The sequence below is a fragment of the Anas platyrhynchos genome, chromosome Z, assembly GCF_047663525.1.
Source record: "Anas platyrhynchos isolate ZD024472 breed Pekin duck chromosome Z, IASCAAS_PekinDuck_T2T, whole genome shotgun sequence".
In the NCBI taxonomy this organism is placed as follows: domain Eukaryota; kingdom Metazoa; phylum Chordata; class Aves; order Anseriformes; family Anatidae; genus Anas; species Anas platyrhynchos.
This window is the reverse complement of record NC_092621.1, coordinates 84,118,540-84,139,093: the sequence shown is the minus strand read 5'-3', so window position 1 is coordinate 84,139,093 and position 20,554 is coordinate 84,118,540. Positions and strand designations below refer to the sequence as shown.

The window sequence follows — 20,554 nt, the reverse complement described above, 5'->3', positions numbered from 1 at the left end:
GAGGGTGCTTAGGATTATCTGTATAATTTCAAAGCTGCTTCCATTACTGCAAACATTTTAAATTTTCATAATTGAATATGCTGTTTGAACTGAAAAGAAAATCACGCTTCTTAAAAATATGTGGGCTACCGAGTATATTCAATAGCCCTCAAAGCAGGCATTATTAGGCACTGGGCTGAACTGTAAAACATAAGTGCTTCTCTAGGACTGAACTTTCTGTTGTTGGAAGTGCAGTAGGGTGTTTTCTCCTTTGTGGTGCACTCGGACATACTCTGTTTATTACTGCGGGTCCTGTTACATCCTTTTGTCAAAATGGAAGGAGTGCAGTTTCATATTATTCTAATTCACATATGTGTTTTCCTAAAGCTGTGTGCAAAATGAAGTTTTGTGAGAAAACATAGATACATTTTTAACACCAGCTGGTAGTGACCTCTGGCTTTTATTATTTCTCTGTTTTCTCATATGGTAAAATAGAAAAGTCAGGTAAATGGGTCTTCTTATGTGATAAAAGTAAAAAGATTAATAAATGTGCCAAAGCCTCGCTTTAATTGAAACTGAAGCATATGTTGCAAGTATGTAAAATATGTCCCAGATGTTTGACCATGGCTGGTGTCTTTGCTCTCTGTGATTACCACAAGGCAGCTATTAGTCCTGTAACCTTTGGACTTAACGGTAAATGGGGTATTACATGGCACAGAACTGGAGCACCTGTTTTCCATTCAGCAAAGACCCCTGGCAGGCTCTACCTAAGCCTATCCATATGTTTTCATTTAGCAGATTGTTGGGCGATTATGAAAAGTGTCTTTCTTTAGAGCCAGCTTAGATATTAGTCACTTACTTGCAGGGAAAGGGCAACTCCTGGGCTACTTGATGAGATCCGTGTGGGCGCGCACTGATGTAGGTTGTGAGATGCATGATGGAGGGCTGTGGCCCAACACCCCCATGTCGCAGAGCTACAGAGGTAATAAGTTGAGGATGATAAGGACTCAAGTGCATGTATTTAGTTAAAGTAGGGCATTTTATCAAAAGTGGTGTGTGCGTTACTGAGAGGAGTTTGACAAGGTAGATTTACACAACACATTTACCTCTAATATTCTGGATTATTTTATTTTATTTTATTTTATTTTATTTTATTTTATTTTATTTTATTTTATTTTATTTTATTTTTTACCCTCTGCTGCAATTAAAGTAGACAGGAGTGTCAATTTAAGGTCACGGGATGTTTTTTTTTAACTGGAGAATATAAACTTTCATCTTCAGTTGCAATATGACTAATAAAAAAATGGCAAGTACACTTCTTGCTGTATCAATTGCAAAGCAATGTTTAACAGTTCAATACTTTTTTTTTTTTCTAATTTTGTTTCTTTTCCATGTTACCTATTTAAGAACTGAGATGAGTTTGGCTCAGACATTTGTCCTTAGTTTAATACTAGTTTTTCAAAGAAATAGCACTGGATTCTGCATCCCATATGTTCTATACTGCTTGCTAAATCTATGCCAGCCAAAGATTTACAGTTTAATCTGATTTCTCTCTCTCTTCATTTTTTGGCTTCCTTCCAAACACTGGCTTACACGCTATCTTAGCAAATAAGGGTCAGTTAAATTACATGAAGTCAAGTTATCAACAAGCTATCAAAAGGGTCTTTGCACAGTTATGTAATGATAATGTAGTGGTCAATATGCATAATCTACGCATGTAATAAAGATTTTAGTTTGTCATTTAAAAAGTCCAGGTACACTTTTCACATAGCTTTATTCTTTGAACAAGTCCCACATAGTTTTCAGATATTTGCAGAGAATTTCAGCTCAGCATTTTGTGGGAAGCACTCAGCATGTCACAGAATTGGGCCAGTGAGTAACGCTACTATCACAGACTGAAGAGGAAGAAGACACACAGTATGAGCCCTATTCTATTTTAATTTTTTTATTAACAGTAACAATATTTTAGTAATACAAAATATTCCAATCATTTGTACTCTTTGATGATTCTCTCTCCAGGCTTTGTTCTTGCAAAGAACAAAATCTATGCAATTCTCATTCAATATTAGTATGTTTCAAGATAACTAAAAGCTCTTATAATAAAGGATAGTTGAATCAAATTAAAACATTTTAAAGCTTTTAATCATTTTTGCCAGAAGGTACCAACTTTGTTTTCAGGCCAAGCCAAGTTTATAACCTGTCTCAGTAGCCTGTCCTGCCTTTTTTTTTTCCAAGAGTACATCATGAGGAGGAGAAAAGGTAAACTCAATACAGTGTATACATATATATTCTATAAAAGAGAAGCTTGTAATCTATTTAGTGGAAGTTGATTCCCATAAAACAAATGGTGGGAAAACAAGAAAGAAATAGTCAGTCAGTGGAGTAAAAGGAGGACGTTCCAAAATGTTACTAATAGGCATACAAGTTCAGCTGTAGCTTGATTCCACCATTAGAAAGCTACATTCACCAACATTTAAATATCAGCTGTAAATAATAAAATTTAAACAGCTTGCATTTAAGCTGTAGCTGCACATGAAACTGTTGTCCCCTAAAAACTTAGCTAGGTTATCACTACTTATGAAACAAACCTACAACAGAGTACTCTGGAATAATAAGTAGCTGCAGAAGTCAAGCAGTTGGTTTCACCTCAGTTTAGTTATTCACGGAGGGGTAGTCATAAGGGTCATGAGGTTTACGTACCTACTAGGAGGGGTGAAGGGGCAGACTGCTTCAGCCCAGGAACTGAAACATCAGCTGATGCTGTTTTCTGATCTTTGGATCATCCCAGTCTCAGTCATGGAGCTAATTCTGCCTGGATGGAACTTGCATCACGAGGGCATTTTGCACAGTCACTTCCTTAACCTTCAGTTTCATAATTTCATCCCACTCAGGACTAGGGCACCAAAGGGGCTCTGTGGTCAAAGCAGGCACCTTTGAGAACAGATAACTGAGAGTTTGACCTTGCAGGATCAGGCTTCTTTACCCCAGTGCAGTCAAAATCAGTGTAATAAAACAAATATTAGTGAGATCAGTATCACACTAACATTAGTAAGATCGTTAGTGACATTTGTCTTTTAAGTCTGGCACTTTAAAGGTGTGTGAGGTTGTCTCTGGAGGACTGTGGGTCTATAAACTGTTGAACAAATTACACTCCTCCATGTATATGATTTTTTTCACCTGTGAATAATGTAGTGTGGGTAATGTTCTTCATTTATTAAGTAATCCAAGTATAATTCAATAAATTATTAAATTAAATGAAGAATATGTCTTAATTACGTTAGCTGTTTCTGAATATGACATAATTTTGCCCTACATTTTCCCTCTACCCGTAGTATTACTTCTCAACATAACCAAGCTGAATGACATTGTTAGAGATTAAGCAAAGATCTGTTTTTACCAAGTATTTTACCAAGCTCCTCAAAAAGTGGCTGTATAAAATGATGTGTAGTAAAAGCATCTGTGTGGTCTTCTCAGTGACTCAGGGGAGACGAATGATAAGTGTTAAAGGAAAAGAGCAAAAGCTTTTATTGCTGGGTTCTCACTGAAACCTTCACATGTATGCAGCTCACTTGGCTCCTCACTTCCAAGGGTGTTTGTTTGTTATGTGGCTTCAGAAGCAGGGACAATGAACCATTTCCCATTCTCTAACATATCTTCTAGATTTTCTTTAATGTAGTTGCACACAGACTCATGAGATCCAGGTTCTGTTTAAGCCACTGTCACATACTGCTTGCAAAAGTAAGCAAGCCCCTCTATCCCCTAACATGAGTATTTGTCAACCACACAAATATTTCTTTAGGTTTATTTGTAACTTCCCATTTTATCCTTCCAAAGAGCAGCCCAAAACACCTGTTTTAGACATGTTTTCCGGTCTTGTCCTACAGCAAAATGTAGAACCCATGATACAGAACAGGTTTTCATTCAAGTTGCACAGAAAGCAGAGGTGGCAATGGATAAGGCACAATTTTGGAAGTCGGATAGAAGAGTGAGGTGGTTTCAGACGTACTAGCGTGAGGTTGAGTGAGTGCTGCTTGGACCCAGTACATGAATGTGGTGAGGTGTGAAATGTGAATGTGCACATGAATGTGAATGAAGGAGTGGCAGAAGATGATGTGGGTGAGGACGATGCCCAGTAATGTGGCTCTCTGCAGCAAGTCATGGTCTTGGTTTTCAGCTGAGGTTTGCTGCTGAGGCCAGCAGCACAGCACAACTGAAAGTCTTTCTTTAAAACTATGTAGGTGCTTTTTGCTTAACTGAAATGCTTGTAAGAAAAAGTGCAATGTGAACTACAAGCATTTCACTGGACAGTTATCAGGTATTGCTGTGCTTTATGCAGACTGATACAGGAATAAGGGAAAATAAATTGCAGTTTCTTGCAAACAGCATGTATATATTTTGTGTGCAGCTTGACATATCAATGTGTCAGTAGATTTTGTATTGGTTAGTTAAGCTAATGTGTCGATCAGTGAAGAATTTGCAGGACAGGCCATCCAGAAAATGTAATCCTGACAAAATGAGGCAGGCACCCATGCCCCAAAGAATTTAAGTGCAAAAGTTGCTCCCAGATGAACATGGTGTGAAATCAGCATTGGCAATGTGCAGCAGCATCCACAAAGACAGAGTGCACTGTGGCAGAGAGCAATGTCTGCTGCCACTCAGGTTTCATTTGCAGCTCATAAACAGTTAAATTGGGTGTACATAAAGCTTGTGGACAAATAGTACATATAATTGCCTTTGTTCTACTTTTTAGTTTTGTAGATATCAATCTTATGCATTTACTGATCGCTACTGTAAAAGATGCAAAGGTGTGGCAGTTTAGTGCGCAATCTAAATGAACTGCTGTGATCATCAACTTCAGAAAAATTCAGATATGCTTCCATTCAGAAAGGGGTAACTTTTTCCATCCATCCCAGCAGATGTTTGTGGACATACAGCTCCTAAGTGACAGAGACTTCAGATATCTAGAGACTTTGCTACGGGCTTTTTGCTACCAGGTACCTTCTGCTACACTGCCCTGCAGTATACTTGCTTTTGGAGCGTTCAAATTATATTTGAATACTTCTGCAGATTCTCCATGGCAGAAAAAGGTTTCTTCCTGTTCTTCCACCCTGCATCCCTTCCTAGTTTCTGCTGGGATAGCAGTTCCATCTTTGCTGATTTGTTTTTGTAGCTCCTTGGTTTTGGTGTCTTTTGGGAACTGGTATATGAAATGCACCACATTTTCTAATGTTCACGCTGCAGAATGATGAAGTTTACAGGCCAATTATTTAAACACATGAACTTTCCAGTAAAGCAGCATTCTAGATTTCAACTTACAAGTGAAGGGAAGAATGTATTGCTTTTCAGTGTGGAAAAAATACTGTTACTATTCTGTAAAATTTTCTGGAAAAAAATCTGTTACTATCTACCTTCCTGTACCATAGCTAGCAGAGACTTGAAAATAGCCAGGCAGACAGGTGGCTGTAATGTGAAGGATGAGGCTTTCCTAATTTCTGCAAAACTGTATCCCTGTTTGTAGAGGGAGATCTGAGCTGGGGAAGAGGCAGCAGTTTGCCAGCCCTCAGCAGAAATCTGCAGATTTGCTCCATTTGTGAATTCCCTCGTGCATTCCTGTAGAGGGAATGAGCCTGCATCCTTCAGGTGGGGCTGGGACCCACCACGGCTGCTCCTGCTCAGTGTGGGCTGCTGCCAGGTCTGGACTGCATTTCCTTTGGGTTCACTGGCTCTTCTGCTGAGTCCCATGCTGCAGGCACGGACACCACCTGTGAACCTGGTGGGAGCAGCACTGAGTGGAAGAGCCTGCAGGAGGTGGAACAGGCAGAAGGAGATGGGAATGCAGAGGTAAAAACAAAAACAAAAACAAAAACAAAAACAAAAAAACAAAGATAGAGACAACCTAGGGAATGGATTGGCACCAGGTGGGCAGGGATGCGGTAAGGAGGAGCCCAGGGGGAGCAGGGGCTGGCTGAGCATCCACGAGGGCACGTGCAGAGTTAACCTCAAATCTCATAGGTGTTGGTTTTGGAAGCCAGCTTCACCACCTCAGTAGCTCTTTGGATGTGCAGCCTTTGATGCACCATCTAGATAGAACAGAAAATTAGAATTTATGGCATATGGAAAAGCAATAAACAGTTCTATTACCACTCTTGCTTAGTATTAAGTGTGGCTTAAGGACTGGGGTGGTATCTGTGTTATCTGTGTGATCAGCAAATGTGTGTTTGACTGGTTTGGGAATAGATGAGGTAATACGATAGGTTAAAATACAGCTGTAGCAGTCTGATAATGCAATGTTTTTTATTGATTGTCTAACTGAGTAACTACACTGGGTATTTGGTTTGCTTGTCACAGTGCTTAATGCCTGGGGTAGTTGAGCAAGTTACTTTTCCACCGAGTTGACCTCAAAGTCCCACAGTCTTTCAATAAAACTCCTCAGATTTCACAAGCTGGCAATTCCTTTCCTTTTCTAATGGGCTGTAGTAAAGAAAATGTGTCACCTTTTGCACCATGTAATACTAAATCAGATCAGAATTCATGCACAATTATGTCAGTGGAAATCTAATATTACAGACTTGCTTATCTCGAGATAGCACATGGAAAAATAAACTTGCACAACTGACAGACTTACTTGATTCTACAGATAGGTTATTTGTAAGTAATTGAGCTGAAGAACATATGTGGATTATTTTTATACATTTCAAAAAGCATATAAGAAAAATTGGTAATAAATATTTATGTATTGTTTCTTTCCTCTTCCTTTTTCTCCTATTTCCTTTCCCTTTTTATCTTTTGTTAGTCTGCTTGAGTGCTAAAGTAACAAAGTCTGGGATGGCAAAAATAGGTTTTATGTTAGCAAACTGTTTTAGTTCTGAAGGGCAACAAGTTTAGAAAAGCAAAATGGACACCACTCATTTATGTAATGTAACAGATACCTAATGGCATCTAAGTAACACAGAGGTCTGAGAAAAAAGCAGTCTGTCAAAAAAGTATTGCTTTCTGTTTTTCTTTAACAGTGTGAAGAAGTCAAAACACTGTTGCTAATCTGAAGCTTTCTTGCAATCAGAAATATTTAAGATCAATTGCTCAGTAGATGTGCTTTTTTTTATATTTTACACTAAAAAATGTTGCAGTTCCTCCTACCTCCAGCATACACAGCCATGCTTTGATATCTCCGTAATACATCGTATTAGCTATAATTTAAATTTAAGTATGGAACAGGTCTATTGGTCTTTAATTACTCTTTGGTTGAAATTTTAAATATCAGTAGGGATAGAAAAGGTAGGGATACTTCAGAATACCTTCTTTGCTGCTGAGTAAGAGGCTGATTTCTGATTGGATTTTTTTTTTTTTAACTTTTCAGGGAATTCAAAATATGTGTATATGTGTGGGTGCACCAAAACATCTTCTTGCCTATTCTGTGAAATGCCTGGTCTGCTCTCCTTTCCACTCTCAAAAAACAAATGCTGAATGAATATTTTAGATCAATATGTAGCATATAGTGAAGATCAAGAAACAGTTTACTCAGCTGTTTTCTGAGGTATAGTGTACTCCCATGCATTTTGATAGAGGAATGGTTTGCATAGCAATAGTTGTGGTTTCTGGACAGTCTATTAAAAAGTAAGATTTTGTAGTCTGTTCAGGGAAAGCTTAAAGCTGCATTATCAAAAATTACATTAAATAATATTATAGCCCAAGAGCCAGTTTGTTACTACATAAATTTTAAAAACATTTGTTATCCTGTGTAATCTTTCTCACCCATCTTCAGGATATATTGATTCAGAAAATGTATTCTCTAGCACCATGAGTTTTTTTGAAGTTTTATGCTGAATTTTGAAGTCTTGGTGCATAAACATAGAAATGGCATTTTCTGCAAGTGCTGAAGTTTTCCTTTTCCCCAGTGGAATGTTGTCTCTTTATTTGAAAATGAACTAAAAATGTTCAGATGACAGCTGCATACTGTCCTTTTGTTGGTTTGCTTTCTAAACTAATACCTGCAAGACCATGGAGAAGAGCTGCAGTGACTTACCAACAGCTGTATTCAAACAAGACTACAGGTGCTTTTCAAAATAATCTGCCCGGAATGTAATTACTGGTGCTTGAGGGAAGAAACAGAAGACACCAAGCAAATGAGGCCACTTTAAGGTATGAAATGCCACTGTTTTGGAGGCATCCTATTGCAGGAGTTGGGAGCTTACATCCATGAAGAGACCGCTGGAAGCTCCTTGTCTTTAAGACTGATTGTTTTTGAAAGGTCTGGCTGGACTAGTGCTGTGTTTTCATCTGATGCTAGTCAGACTTCAGGGACTGTTTATTCATGGACCATAGTCCCCCAAAGCCTCAGACAAATTCCCACAGAATAACAACCTACCTGCAAGTGTTAGTGCACGCACGTTACTCACAAATCTTGGTCATGCAGGGTTGGTTCCAAGCCAGTGGATTCAAGGGCAGCACTTCTTATTGCTGAAGCCCTCACAAAAATGTCAGTGATAAACCTCTTTGCTAGTAATCAAGCTGTGTGAGACAGTGTCTGTTGATTTAAAGAACAGTGCAATCCATTCCTGGGAGCCTGGTGGAAGTTGTAGAGTATTTTGGACTTTCCAAATTGCTATCTCCAAATTGCTATTTTGAAAAGGATCTCAAATGTTGTTTCAGAGAGGCATAACCTGTCCACAGAATTGACAGAATTGAAGGGGTTGGAAGGGACCTCGAAAGATCATCAGGTCCAGCCCCCCTGCCAAAGCAGGTTCCTTACAGCAGGCTGCCCAGGTGGATGTCCAGACGGGCCTTGAATATCTCCAGAGAAGAAGACTTCACAACCTCCCTGGGCAGCCTGTCCCAGTGCTCCGTCACCTTCACCATGAAGAAGTTCTTTCACGTGTTGGTGTGGAACTTCCTGTGATCCATTTTGTGACCATTGCCCCTTGGCCTGTCCCCGCAAACCACTGAAGGGAGGTTGGCCAAATCCCCTTGTCTCCCACACTTAAGGTATTTGTAAACATTGATAAGATCCCCCCTCAGTCTTCTTTTCTCCAGGCTGAACAGACCCAGGTCTCTCAGCCTTTCCTCATAGGGAAGATGCTCCAGGCCCCGTATCATCTTTGTTGCCCTCCGCTGGACTCTTTCCAGGAGCTCCCTGTCTTTTTTGTACCGGGGAGCCCAGAACTGGACACAGTACTCCAGGTGAGGCCTGAGCAGGGCACAGTAGAGAGGGAGGATCACCTCCCCTGCCCTGCTGGCCACTCTCCTTTTAATGCACCCCAGGATCCCTTTGGCCTTCTTGGCCACCAGGGCACACTGCTGGCTCATGGCCAACCTGTCGTCCACCAGGTCCTTCTCCTCAGAGCTCCTCTCCAGCAGGTCCGGTCTGAAGAAATACCATTTCTTACAACAAATGGTGTAATGTTACAAAAGCATTCTAATGCAAGGAAAGGTGCCACATTTTAGAAGATATGATACGTAGCACATAGTCAAATATTTTTCCAGATAACCAAAACAGAACACTTCTGAAAGGTAGACAGTAATTATTGAACCCCAGATGTTTAGCTTTGGTTTCTGATTGTGGTTTTGTTGTTGGTTGGTCGGTTTGTTCTTATTGTTGGTTAGTTGTTTTTTAATCAACTGCATTGGCTTTTTAAATTAATTTTCCTACCTGTACAATGTTCATAATCTATTCTTAAGAAAGTGATTTTTTTTTTTCCTACAAACCCATACCAACCCCTCCTTAATTGAGACATTGGAATATTTATTTTCCCTAGACTTTGTTGGGAAAGGAAAAAGTTTTAATATTGCACTTCCAGATCATTAACAGGTGTTACTGGAAGTACCTCAAATGCATAAGAATGTTTTACAGAGCTTTTTTTTTTTCTCTATTCTGATTTTAATAGTGAGACATTAAGAGTATGGTTTCAGATTGTTAGCATTCAGAAGTCTGTACATGTGTCCTGAAATGGAGAGGAGAAAGAAAGGTCTTTCTCTTTTTCTTTCTTTAAATATATCTTCTCCTACCTACATCCTATGCATTGGCTAAGCATAGTGCCAAATCCCGAGGGGATTAAGCCCGTGAATGATGTCATTTGTGAGACATATTAATAGTTCTAGAAAATTACTATTTGACAAGGAGCAGGACCATGCAGTAACACTTTAAGAAAATATGGGATGAGTGCATCAGGAGAAAACATACAGGGAAGGCAGAAAATAAAGAAAAAGGCCGTATACTCCAATGTGTTTCACCTATATAGGTGAGCACAATGACTGAAGAATTTGAGAGCAAATTGTCCGTAGAGCTCTGTATTCAAAGAGCATTTTAAAAATATAGCTATGGTTTGGGAAAATCAAGTGTCTAAGATAATAAGCACACAGCAGCTTGGAATTTATGGCCAACTGAATACAATTCAGTGCATAAGGGATTATTTTTGCCCCACAAATTCACAAAGCAGATTGAAGTTCAGAAAACCTAAGTGATCTTTGTTCACAAATTGTTTGGGTGAAAAAAAAAAAAAAAAACAACAGAAACATCCAGTCTGTGTAATTTCATGAGACTTCTTGAAGATCTGAAGTTAAAACAAACCTTAACTGGAAAAAAAAAAAATTAGAAAATCTATTAGGACCTTTTTATGGAAAGAAGTAAGGAGAGCAAAAAAGGGACAAATTCATCAGCTAAAAGGCATAATGGGAATAAGAAATTCCAGAACTTGAACAGCAAAGAAGATAATGCCAGGGAGACAATGTATCTGTAGTGCATGAGGAGGGAAATAGAACAAAATGTTTAAAATCTATCTGATATTAGACATCCTTTAAAAATGTTCTCAGCTATGTAAAACAGAAAAAAATAACAGTTTAAAAGGAAACATGATGCATTTTTAACGACTGATTTGGGGGAATACTTGGAAGTGATGCTTAGACTGGTAAGAGAATTATAAGATCTTCCTGTTCTAATGACATTTCTTTTCCAAAATTCATGGCAAACTAAGAGACTGCTGAAAGAGTAGAGAGAAGTGCATTATATTTACCATTTTTAAAACTGAAGAGGGGATTGATCATGACCATTTTTGTTCTCTGTAAATGATAGAAAATACTTAAAGAAAAAGTGTCCAAACTTAAATTTATTCTCGCATTTGCACAAAGAAGCTCAGAGAACTTCGTGATGAACCCTTGGGACCACTGACATCAGTGAGCTTCACCTACACTGTTGTGTGCTGCCCACTGTAACATGTTTTTTTTGTTGTTTTGTTTTGTTTTAATTTAAAAGGGTGATTTAGAGATCATGAGATTTACCACACGTTTGCTCTCCTAGTCACCACTATTGGATTATGATAACAATGTGTACTTTCATTTGGAAGCATGTGATGATTATTTTTGATCAAAATAGTCCTCAAAAGAAGTACCAGGGTTTGGACATACAGGTTGGTTTCTGTACCCCCTGTCAGTTTCCCAGGAACCTTAAGAGGGTTGGAGGGGTTAGTTTCTACAATCTGATCATTTAGAAGATATATTCAGAAAATATTAACGAAGAACATTCAGAAAATGCAATACTATATTTTTCAAAGGTAATAAAAGATAAAACAAAAGAGCCTAAAATCAGTAGGATCAGAGAAAAGTAAAGCTCCACGTTCTTATTTCAATATCCTTTTTTTTTTTTTAATTTTTTATTTTATTTTTTAATAAGGGTGTTTACAAGGACAAGGTCTGTAATGGCTTCCCTGGAGTCAAAAAGCATGTGTTTCCTCAAAGACGAAACTAAACAACAGAAATACTGTTGCTGTTATGCTCTACTAATATCCTGCTTTGCTTTCTCTATCATTTATAGAGAGAGGTTAGCACTCCAACACACTTCTGCTACCTTGATACGCGGAGTTATTCCTTCCCTTTGGAGATGCTGAGACCATCCAGTCATCATACCTGTCTTATGGGCCTGGCATGAGATTATAAAGTCAGCAATTATTGCCAGGTTACATTCTGTTGGTACTTTGAAAGGCTTTTGACTTCCACCGTCTTTATCTTCCTTCTCTCTCCCCTTCTCAATGTACAATTCTTCCTGCACTCAAGGAGGAAATTGGAAGAGTGCTTAGATATGCTAAATTACCTCCAGTATAACCTATATATAATTTGCAGCATTTAGTTATCACTGTTGTTTTACAGATTTAGATCTCTCTTTATACCAGTTAAATGGTGGCTGAGCTTTTTTTAAATGTTTATTGAAAATAACGTTTGTAATAACAGTATGGAAAAACAGAAGTGTGAATGGGATTGAAACATTCTGTTTCACAGCGTCACAGAGTGGTGGAGACTGGAAGGGACCTCCAGAGATCATCTGGTCCAGCCCCTGCCCAGCAGGATCACCTGGAGCATCTTGTGCAGGATGGCACCCAGGCAGGTCTGCAATATCTCCAGAGAAGGAGACTCCACAACCTCTCTGGGCAGCCTGTTCCAGTGCTCCATCACCCTCACAATAAAGAGGTTTTCCTCATAAAAATCAAATGGCTTCCTAATAGTATTTCAGATGAATAATTTGGATCTTTCCCTTAATGATGTAAATCATTTCCAATTGTGATACTTCTGTTTTTCTCCATAATATTAGAGAAGATGGGGAGGGGTAAGTACATCACTGTGACTGGATTTGGCAAACAGCATTGATGCCACATAGGTGGAATACAAAGAATTTGGAAATAAAATGACTGCATGGAAGACAGTATTAAGTAATAGCCTCTTGCTGTCAAACAGATCTCTGCCCTTTTGAAGCCAGGACTGGATGCAATAACACCGTGCTGTACAAAATGGTGCCCTTGTGTCAGCGGGGCATTTAGGCATTTGCAAATGCAGCCAAGAACACAACATGTCGAGAACTGAGGAAGGTCAGTAGCACCCATGTGTGAAAGGTAGAAAATAATGGTAATAACCAGCCTTGAAGAAGGTGGCTGCCTCTTTATACTACTTTTCTGAGAGAGAGTGCCCAATTTACACTGGTTTAACGAGGCTTGCTTTGTTACCTCACATGCTCTGAGGTAATTGTTAACATAGTATTTAGTGCTTTTTTGCATTCTTCATCCACCCTCTGTGATGCAGCAAATGGGTTTTCTGGCCCTGCTGCAGGGTGGGCTCCTCTGGGGACGCGGGGTACCTGCACTGATGGGTCCCCATGCCCCTTCCCAGGGCAAACAACAAAAAAAAAGTCTTAATAATGGTGGTTGGTACTATTACTATTAATTATTAATATTACTGTCATTTATTAATATTAATACCGTTAATAATAAAGAACTTGATCCATCTCCCTGTGGTGGGGAGCAATCTCAAACAAAGCCCTGGAAGCATGCTGAAACAGGCTGTGTCACCTCCAGTCGACATGGGAACTTCCTTAAATTCCCTTTGCATTAATATAATACCACGGGGCATTTCCCAGGTGTTTCCAGGTACTGCAGAAAAATGCTTTGCACTGCCACACACTTCTGTTTTCAAATAAGCCTTGTTAGTGAATTCTTTCCCTTCTTCTCCCCCAAAGCACAACATTAATGTTTTCCACCCAACAGGAATCAAAAGTAGTAAATTCAATAAAAAGGGAGTGAAATTTCTGGGCTGAGGCTATGTGGGACCTGTGAGCTCAGGAGTGCCAGCTTCTCCAAAGCTGAGAGTTGTGGTGAAAGGGAAGCTCCATTCCTCAGCACAAGGAAGAATTTCCTGCCAAACTTTGGGGCACTGACGGGCAGGACCTGATTTCTAAGCTCTTCTGTCATGTAAATTACAAGTAAGCAAACTCTAAGAAAATTGCTGTTGTGTTTTTATAGGCAGAGCAAAGGTTCTCAGGTGATTTACAGCTTGAAATCATGTTGGAGATATTCTGATTTCCCCTCCTCCCTGAGAAAGCTGGTGATCTTAAATATTTGTTCTTGTACATGCTGCTGTACAACCATATAATAAAAATTAATCTATTTCAAAGCATGTGTTGGCAGCCTTCAAGAGAAGGAAACATAAAATAGCTGTTAGGACATAACTGTTGGTGTAAGTGAATAATGTTACAGCCATAAGTATGCCATTTATTCTCTTAAATTCAATCTTCATAACCAGAAAAAAAAATGATAAAATTAAGTCTTTATTTTTCTGGTATGTGGATGGTTAGCCAAAAGCGTGTTTTTTTTTTTTGTTTTTGTTTTTGTTTTTTTTTTTTTTTTCCTTTTAGAAGAAATCAGCTCTGTAGCTGGAAAGCATTTATGTGACCTCTTTGTTCAGAAAGGCTTTGGAAGTTCTGTTTTCACTGTTTGGAGAAGTTGAAAAAGCAGGAGAGTTTTTATTGTTGTTCACATCTGTGCAAACCCTTTTAGAAAGAAGTGGACTTTATTTCTCAGTATTTTTTCTAGTGTACAATACCAGCACTTCCATGATTCTGTCCATTGATTTCTTGTTTTTCTACTACTACTTTGACAGCTTTTAACAAAGATGCAGTATCTCAACTAATAAACAGCAAAGATTTCAGCTTATGTTTTATATCCTGTTTTCATAGTGACTTTATTCTGTCTCGAAGTCTTCTTGTTTGAGTTCTGTGAGAAATTTTAACTGTGTTGTGTTTCTGTCTGAAATGATGGGTAGTTGTTCTATGCACTATTCTGATAACCTTTTTCACAGGAAAATTTCCATATGCCTAATTCCTCCATTAGTTTTATTAATCTCTTCATATTAATAATGTTCTGGCAGTGATCTCCACCACTGAGTTTTGCATGGTATGAATAGAAGAATTCACTTTTACCAGTTTTACCTCTGCTGCCTTTCCAGTTGGTGGAACATTTCTCACTAGTGCCTTCTGAGAGTAATTAAGAGCCCCTATTAGCTTTCCCTAAACCGTTCATTATTTTGAATATCTTGATTATGTTCATTCATCTTCTGTATAAATTAAAATGTCCTAGTGCTTTCTGTAATTCATTGTCTTATTTTTCTTTGCAGAATTTTTATGATTTCAATAGCTCCTGTCTCTATTTTTTTCTGGATCAGCTTTTTTTTTATTTTTAACTTGAGTTAATTCTTCAGCTGGAATTATCTCATCAGGTTATATGATGTCATTAGGTAAAGTTAAACCACCAGTGTTAGGCATACATTTAACCTGGTTATATTCCTCAGAAATTTGACATCACCTCCTTTAGTAATTCTGTCACCTATAAATTTGGTGGTTCAACCTTCTTTCTTTTTGATGTGGATTAATAAATACATTAAATAACATCAGCTCTAGTATCAAATTTTATGATAGCTCACTATTAATCTTCTGAAATATGTCTGCTCTTTTACCTCTTTCTCCTGCTAGGTTATTTTAATACCCTTTCTCTTTTAGGAGCAGTGTAAAAGATTTCTTTGGAGAACAGTGTAAATTATCATTCGCTTTTCTGGTATTGTTTGGTCTGGTTTTCTATTCTAAAATGTTTCAGTAACTCAGTCACAAATAATTTAAAAATTCCAGACTGCCCTTCACACAGTGCTTTTAAAAACAGTCTATGTGGGGCCTTGAATCTAAGCCGTACTCTTAATTTCTTGCATCTGTATTCTTTGTGGAGGAGCCAGCAGAGGTTTCCCATAAGGGTTGTGGCAGAGGATCTGCTTCAAATCAAGCGTGTTGGTAAAAGAGGTTATAGAACAAATCAACAAAATGAACAATAACAAATTATTGGGGGCTGGATGGCGTTTGCCCACAGGCTCTGAAGAGACCTGTGGTAAAACAGCTGCGCCACTAACAGCGGTGTGGGTGCCCGACATCCATGTGGGTGCAGACCGAGAGGCTCATGGAGGGAAAGGCCATTAGGAGATATAGGGAAGAAGGATCCATCCTGTTGCACTAGAAGCTGCTGAACCTCTGTTCTCCAAATGCCTGGAAAACATTCTGGGAATCTCAGTGTCTGCTTGACCTCCACCTCCTTTTTTCTGCAGTTCTCTGCTGCTGAATGCTCTTCAGCAGAGTGCAGGAGCAGTCCTTCCATGTATTTAATAGCAAACAACCCCAGCATAGTCTGGGTTTTCCTAAGTATCATCCCATACAAATGTGGCCCTGTACAAAAAGCTGTTTTAATCCAGTGCAGGTGCTTACTGCGGTGTATTTGCTAACTGTTATGCCACAACGTCTAGATATCTGAAGTGCCTGTCTGCTTAATTTCAAGCTGTCAGGCTGGAATACTGTAGAGATTTTTTTCTGGAGGAGTGATACCTGCTCTCTGCCTTTTTTTTTCTTTGGAAAAAGTGTGAATACAGTATATCCTCTCAGCCAGTTGTTGCGATGATGATAAAAATTTCACAACCCTTCTCCCTGTTTACTTAGTATTGCTGTGCCCCAGATATGACAATGTGTGCAGATCCCAGAGAAATAATGAAATCTATGGAAAGCAGGCACATAGGAGAAAAAAGGCATTATATGATGGCAGCTTTATTCCCTGCTGTTGTTGGACTGCAAATGGGTACCAAGTTTGCAACCGAGGCTGAAAAGCATTTAAACTTTGTTTACTAGACAATAAATAATACAGAAACTGTTTGCTGAAAGTTGAAGATGAGAGCTGCTGTTGAATTCTTGTACTCTGGCTGGAGGTTGCTTCTTTGTGAGTTGTCCTCAAATAAGTGATGAGTTGATGGTGATTTTTTTTTTATTTTAATTTTTTTAAGGCCTAATTTGTCTCCTCTGCTGAAAAGGATGACTATAGTGTATTCTAAAGAGGCTGGTCCATCTCAGAGATCATGCAGTAACACAGTCAGATGGTGGTGGTAGAACTGGGGAAGCAGGAGATGATGGCATGGCACTCATACCCATCTGTGGGCAGCTGGTGGCAGCAAAGCTTTGAAGCTGTTAGAAGCTGGTGACATCCTACAAGGATCTCTGGCATTTGTGGAAATGCCAGGAAGGGATCAGGGATCTGGGAGGGAAGAGTGGCTGGAGACTGACTTTACAATTTACAGTTTTCTCTCCTGAACATAAACTCATGCTGCAAAGGGTCCAATCCCAAGAGGAGTCAGCATGCTTTGAATGCCAACTCTTCCTTCAGCCTTTCAAGTGCTAAACGCTGTTGGGTGCCCCTTTTGCTCATTCCTAGACGCTTGTCTTATACATTGATTTGCTTAATGCCCAAAATCCACTCTGAAATGTTAAACTTCAACAATTTGTTACTTTGTTGTCAGGCTTACTACTCCTTGCAGGTTTCCTAGCACCCGTTGCTCCTCGGATTTGTATATCTGTGGATCTTGCCACTTCCAGGTTTTCAAATACCACAGTAGGCAGGTTAGTAGATGATGAGAAAAGAAGTGGTGTGGAGAAATGCACGTGACGTGGTGACTGGTTAAAGTACGTTGTTTATTTGTTTCTCCAGAAAAGCACATAAATTCCATTAAACACCTATTTTTCATCTTCTCTATACAAGACATCTCGGCTACTTTTTCCTGCTTTTCTTGTAGGATTTAGTATAAATAGTATCATTTGTGATCCACTGTACTTTGTATGTCATGAGTACTCAGTGGGCAAGTTAATATTGCCTGAAGACTGGCAAAGATCTGTGCTTCAGGCCATTTATTTTTTTCAGTTACTATTCTAACATTACATTAATCATCCGGATTTTGTATTTAATTTTAACAATAGTTTGTTTTCCTTCTTCATTCTAGGGCATCCTCATTAATTATCATTTCAGCTGATGAAGTTTCGTTATTTATTTCTCAAAAGTAAACTCACCTGAGGTGACTGAGGACAAGCTGATAGCTTTTTCTCCAAGGTCTTTTATTGTAAAGTAACTGTACATACAGTTACTGTATATATGTAACTGTACATACAGTTACATACATACAGTACACAGTCAAAGTTTTTGCTTTAAATACAGATGTTTGTTTTACTGAAAAAAAAAATGGACATTTGTGTAAATATTTGCCTTTGAGCAACTCTTTTTTTCTTTCTGCTATTCTATTCTGCAGTACAATATCAGAACATATAAGCCTCCAGAACGTGAACACCTCTACGTTTTCAGTCAGAGTAAAATTTACTGTGGTCCAGAATAAATATGTGCTTTTTTTTTTCCTTCTGAGACATTATGTATGCTGGAGCTTATTTAAAATGAATGTAGAACAGACTATGGTAGTGGTTAGACATTAAAATAACATTGTTACAAATTACCCTACATTGTGATTCTGCATATTCATGGACCCATCCCATCTTCATTAGATGGCTGAGCTTTAGATCTTTTCCAAACTTCCAGCAGTTTCTAATAAACAAGGAGGGATCTTTTTTTCCATTTCAATGAAATGAGCAGATATGGAGAAAACCAGCAGTGGAGCCTTTTCAGGCATTTCCCTGGATTTTTTCCCAGTTCCCGGTTCACATATCACTCCTTGCCCACTGTACACTCTTTAATTCTTTTTATATTGTTTTGCTTCAAATGCCAAGCTGTTTTTCTACTCTGTGTAATTTTCCAAAAGCACAGTTTGAACTTTTTTTTTTCTCTTCAGGAGAATTATATAAAAAATGTTTTTGAAAGTCTTTCTTCAGTTTATTAATATTTGATGGACTTCTTGAATAACTGCAGCTACCATTTGAAATGTGTATGTGCATGTATATGCATTATCTTTGGAACATTATTTAATCTTTCTTGCTCTAGGCAGGATTTCTTTGGAGCTGAAATAGCAGGACTCATGACATGATGATACTGTGCTTTTTGGTTTTGAGTGTTTGTAGTTCATTCAGTCATCATCATGGTCACTACTTTGGGATTGAATCTCAAACTGCTTCCAAGACAATTTGCTTTAAATATTCGTCCCCTGTGAATAATGTTGCCCAGATCTCATAGATTACTATTTTCATCCTGATTGCTGCAGATTCATGTTTTGAATGAAAGATTTCAGGCAACCTACACTTTCTGGCTTACATGAGCGCTAAGCCTAATATTCTTGTTGTCCAGATCAAGTTCTTTAGGAATTAAATTTCTTTTAGGAAAGAAATTTTGTCTAATCATTGAGCAGTCAACAGCCATCAAGTATTTCAGATTTTAGGGCTTGATCTTCAGCTGGTATAAATTGTCAGGGTTTGGTTGAGTGGAGATAGCAAAATGCAGGTGCTGAGAATCTGGCCTGATGTTTTCAAGTCTTGGAGCAAGTTGCTCTTCACAAGTAGTGTCCCTAGCAAAACAGTTTCTTTTGCCTTATTTCATAACAAGTTCAGTTAAATTGCTGGAACCCAAAGCTGTCTTAAACATTTGATTGATTATTCCAATAGTGCTCTGTTTGGACAGCAAATACAAATGGTAAAGGCATGCCTTTATTCCTCTGCTCAGCAGTTCTCTTGACCAGGCTCAGGCAGTTTAATGTTAACACTATGTATGCATATTTGGGTATGGAAACTTCAAAAGAAACCCCTTTTGATTTCCATAAAACAAAAACGTCAGAAGTCCATGACATGATCATTTTGAAATTCAAAGTGTTTTTTTATGTGTTTGATCTAAACATGTTGGTAATAACTGTAAGCATAGGAAGAAAAGGTCAGAGCAAACAGTCTGTTTAAAGAGATGGAAATTTTAGCTCAGGAAGGAGAGAGCAATACTCCAGTCTTTAGCAATGTGTAGTTACGTGTCTAAACTAAGGTAGTGGCATAGGAGGAGGATAGAGGAAGACGATATTCTTCCTCCTGAGAAGAATGGAGTAGTAAGACTGACACTTTTAGAGAATAGTTCATGTTAGTTCTAAAACAGAAAAGTAAGGCTGGAGTGCTGAATTCTTTTAGAACAGTATTTGATTCCTGTTTCTTTGCTGTGCTTCAGCTAGTTCTTGTGGTGACAGTTAATACGTTGATAGTGACATCTTTGAGGTCTTGCATTGGAGATGCAGGTCTTCTGGCAGTAGAAGCAATTACAGCTGCTATCTCTTGGTCTTCCCAGGTCTGGACAATAATTTAGTGTAAAATCATTATCTCTGTTTAGGTGAATGACTTATGTAAGAATTACAAGATCATTATATGCTGTCAACATAGGACTGGGAAACTTCCAGAGGCAGTGAAGTAAATCTGAATGCATACTTCGGTGCTGAGACAGTGTCCTAACTCAGAGTGGAAGTGATCTTGTAAAGTTAATCTTTTTCCTCTGCCTACCTAAGAACATGTTTATTGTTATCATAATCTTTTCAAGGAGAAAATGAAAATTGTGCTCTATATACAGTAAAACATCATATTAAGCTTTACATCTGCTACATTCAAGCCCATTTTTCAGAACTGCAAATGAAATTTTAAATGACTGTAACTTCAGCAGAACTCCATAATCTTTCATATCAATGAGTGAGAGTGGTATAGACATTTATTGAAAGATAAATTTTGAGGTTACTTTAAACTTTCAAAAGAGAGTACCATATTATTTTGATGATGCATTCATGTTGGCAATGAGTGGACAACAAAAATGTGTGAGTCTAATTTAGATGAGTATCTTAAAAGTTCAGGTGTATCACTAATCACAACACTTCACTGTTCATTTTCTGATTTACCTGTTTCTCTCCTCCTAACCTGAGTTAAGAATTTTTACAGTAGCAGGTATGACGTGTTTCCAAGCACCTTCTTTTTAGGCTCTGAGTAGTGGGGCTATTCTTACTGAAAGTAGCTCTT

General features: G+C 38.4%; 1 protein-coding gene across 15 annotated transcripts in view; it reads left to right on the top strand.

Moving 5' to 3' along the window:
- Nucleotides 1-20,554, top strand: part of MCTP1 (multiple C2 and transmembrane domain containing 1) — a 271,275-nt gene that overhangs the window by 233,501 nt on the left and 17,220 nt on the right. For 10 of the 15 annotated variants that reach the window (XM_072031696.1, XM_038169782.2, XM_072031693.1 and 7 more), the window contains one exon: nt 4,893-4,973. The exons of 4 other annotated variants lie outside the window; for them this stretch is intronic. In XM_072031696.1, coding sequence (XP_071887797.1) covers nt 4,893-4,973 — 81 coding nt within the window. The remainder of the gene's footprint in view (nt 1-4,892; nt 4,974-20,554) is intronic. One more of the 15 variants, XM_072031691.1, reaches the window with a different exon arrangement.